Here is a 1,994-nt window from a genome sequence, read left to right as displayed (position 1 = left end):
CACGTGCGCGCACACACACACAGGGGCTTCCTTACTCATTTCCATAGTGTGGACCTTTTCTCAAACATTCTGTCTGTCCACGTACAACTTTATGCCTGGTGTGTCTCATTAGCACCTTAAACTTCCATCCAGAAACATGGGCTGTAACGTTGTGATGAGACATAGGTCAGCCATAGGTCCCAGACACTGCAACAGAAGGTCCAAGAAGGGCCTTGCAGAGCAAGTGATATTTGACAAGAAACCCAGAAGAGGTGAGCAAGGGGACCAGACTTGACAGAGACATGAAGGGAGGATTAGAGAGTTCTTCAGGCCTTTGTACCCCACAGCCTGTGTTTTAGGAGGACATACTCGTTCTCATCAGTGGGCCTCCGGGTGGCCCCACCCACTCTCACCTGTTCACCTTGTTTTTTTCTGTTGGCTCCAAGGTCCTCAGCATGCTGAGCTTCCGATTCTCTGTGACCCGGCTGCTCTGCCTCCAGGGCAGGACCACCTCGTACTCCACCGTAGCTGCTCTCCCAAACCCAATCCCAAACCCAGAGATTCGCTACAACCAGCTGTTTATCAACAATGAGTGGCGTGATGCGGTCAGCAAAAAAACCTTCCCCACAGTGAACCCCACCACAGGCGAGGTCATCGGGCATGTGGCCGAAGGTGACAGGGCAGATGTGGATCTGGCTGTGAAAGCAGCCCGGGAGGCCTTCCGCCTGGGGTCCCCATGGCGCAGGATGGATGCCTCAGAGCGGGGCCGGCTGTTGAACCGCTTGGCCGACCTTGTGGAACGGGATCGAGTGTACTTGGCCTCCCTGGAGACCTTGGATAATGGGAAACCTTTCCAGGAGTCATATGTCTTGGACCTGGATGAAGTCATCAAGGTGTACCGTTATTTTGCTGGCTGGGCTGACAAGTGGCATGGTAAAACCATCCCTATGGATGGTGAGCATTTCTGCTTCACCCGGCATGAGCCAGTGGGTGTCTGTGGCCAGATAATCCCATGGAATTTCCCACTGGTCATGCAAGGCTGGAAGCTGGCCCCAGCACTCGCTACAGGCAACACTGTGGTCATGAAGGTGGCAGAGCAAACCCCACTTTCTGCCCTCTACTTGGCCTCCCTCATCAAGGAGGCAGGGTTTCCCCCAGGAGTGGTAAACATCATCACTGGCTATGGCCCCACAGCAGGAGCGGCCATAGCCCAGCATATGGATGTGGATAAAGTGGCCTTCACAGGCTCCACCGAGGTGGGCCACCTCATCCAGAAGGCTGCTGGTGATTCCAACCTCAAGAGAGTCACCTTGGAGCTGGGTGGCAAGAGCCCCAGCATCGTGCTGGCAGACGCTGACATGGGTCATGCTGTAGACCAGTGTCACGAAGCCCTTTTCTTCAACATGGGCCAGTGCTGCTGTGCAGGTTCCCGGACATTTGTGGAAGAATCCATCTATGATGAGTTTCTTGAGAGAACTGTAGAGAAGGCCAAGCAGAGAAAAGTAGGGAACCCTTTCGAGCTGGACACCCAGCAGGGGCCTCAGGTGGACAAGGAGCAGTTTGAGCGAATCCTGGGCTATATTGGGCTTGGTCAGAAGGAGGGGGCAAAACTTCTCTGTGGTGGGGAGCGTTTTGGGGATCGTGGCTTCTTCATCAAGCCCACAGTCTTTGGGGACGTGCAAGATGACATGAGGATTGCCAAGGAGGAGATCTTTGGGCCTGTGCAGCCTCTATTCAAATTCAAGAAGATTGAGGAAGTGATTCAGAGAGCCAACAACACCAGGTATGGCCTGGCTGCGGCTGTGTTCACCCGAGACCTGGACAAGGCCATATACTTCACCCAGGCCCTGCAAGCTGGGACAGTGTGGGTGAACACCTACAATATCGTCACCTGCCACACACCATTTGGAGGCTTTAAGGAATCTGGCAACGGGAGGGAGCTGGGGGAAGATGGGCTTAGAGCCTACACAGAGGTGAAGACTGTCACCATCAAAGTTCCGGAGAAGAACTCCTGA

General features: G+C 54.3%; 1 protein-coding gene across 1 annotated transcript; it reads left to right on the top strand.

Moving 5' to 3' along the window:
- The first annotated feature begins 434 nt into the window (after positions 1–434).
- On the top strand, positions 435–1,994 carry Aldh1b1 (aldehyde dehydrogenase 1 family member B1). The gene has a single exon (XM_035438975.1). It carries the CDS (start codon positions 435–437, stop codon positions 1,992–1,994), a length of 1,560 nt encoding a protein of 519 aa, XP_035294866.1.

This window comes from Cricetulus griseus, chromosome 2, assembly GCF_003668045.3.
Source record: "Cricetulus griseus strain 17A/GY chromosome 2, alternate assembly CriGri-PICRH-1.0, whole genome shotgun sequence".
NCBI lineage: Eukaryota > Metazoa > Chordata > Mammalia > Rodentia > Cricetidae > Cricetulus > Cricetulus griseus.
This window is presented reverse-complemented; position numbering and strand designations above follow the sequence as displayed.

Coding starts and splice junctions, on each gene's coding strand:
- Aldh1b1 (XM_035438975.1), top strand. CDS start 435: ATGCTGAGCTTCCGATTCTCTGTGACCCGGCTGCTCTGCCTCCAGGGC.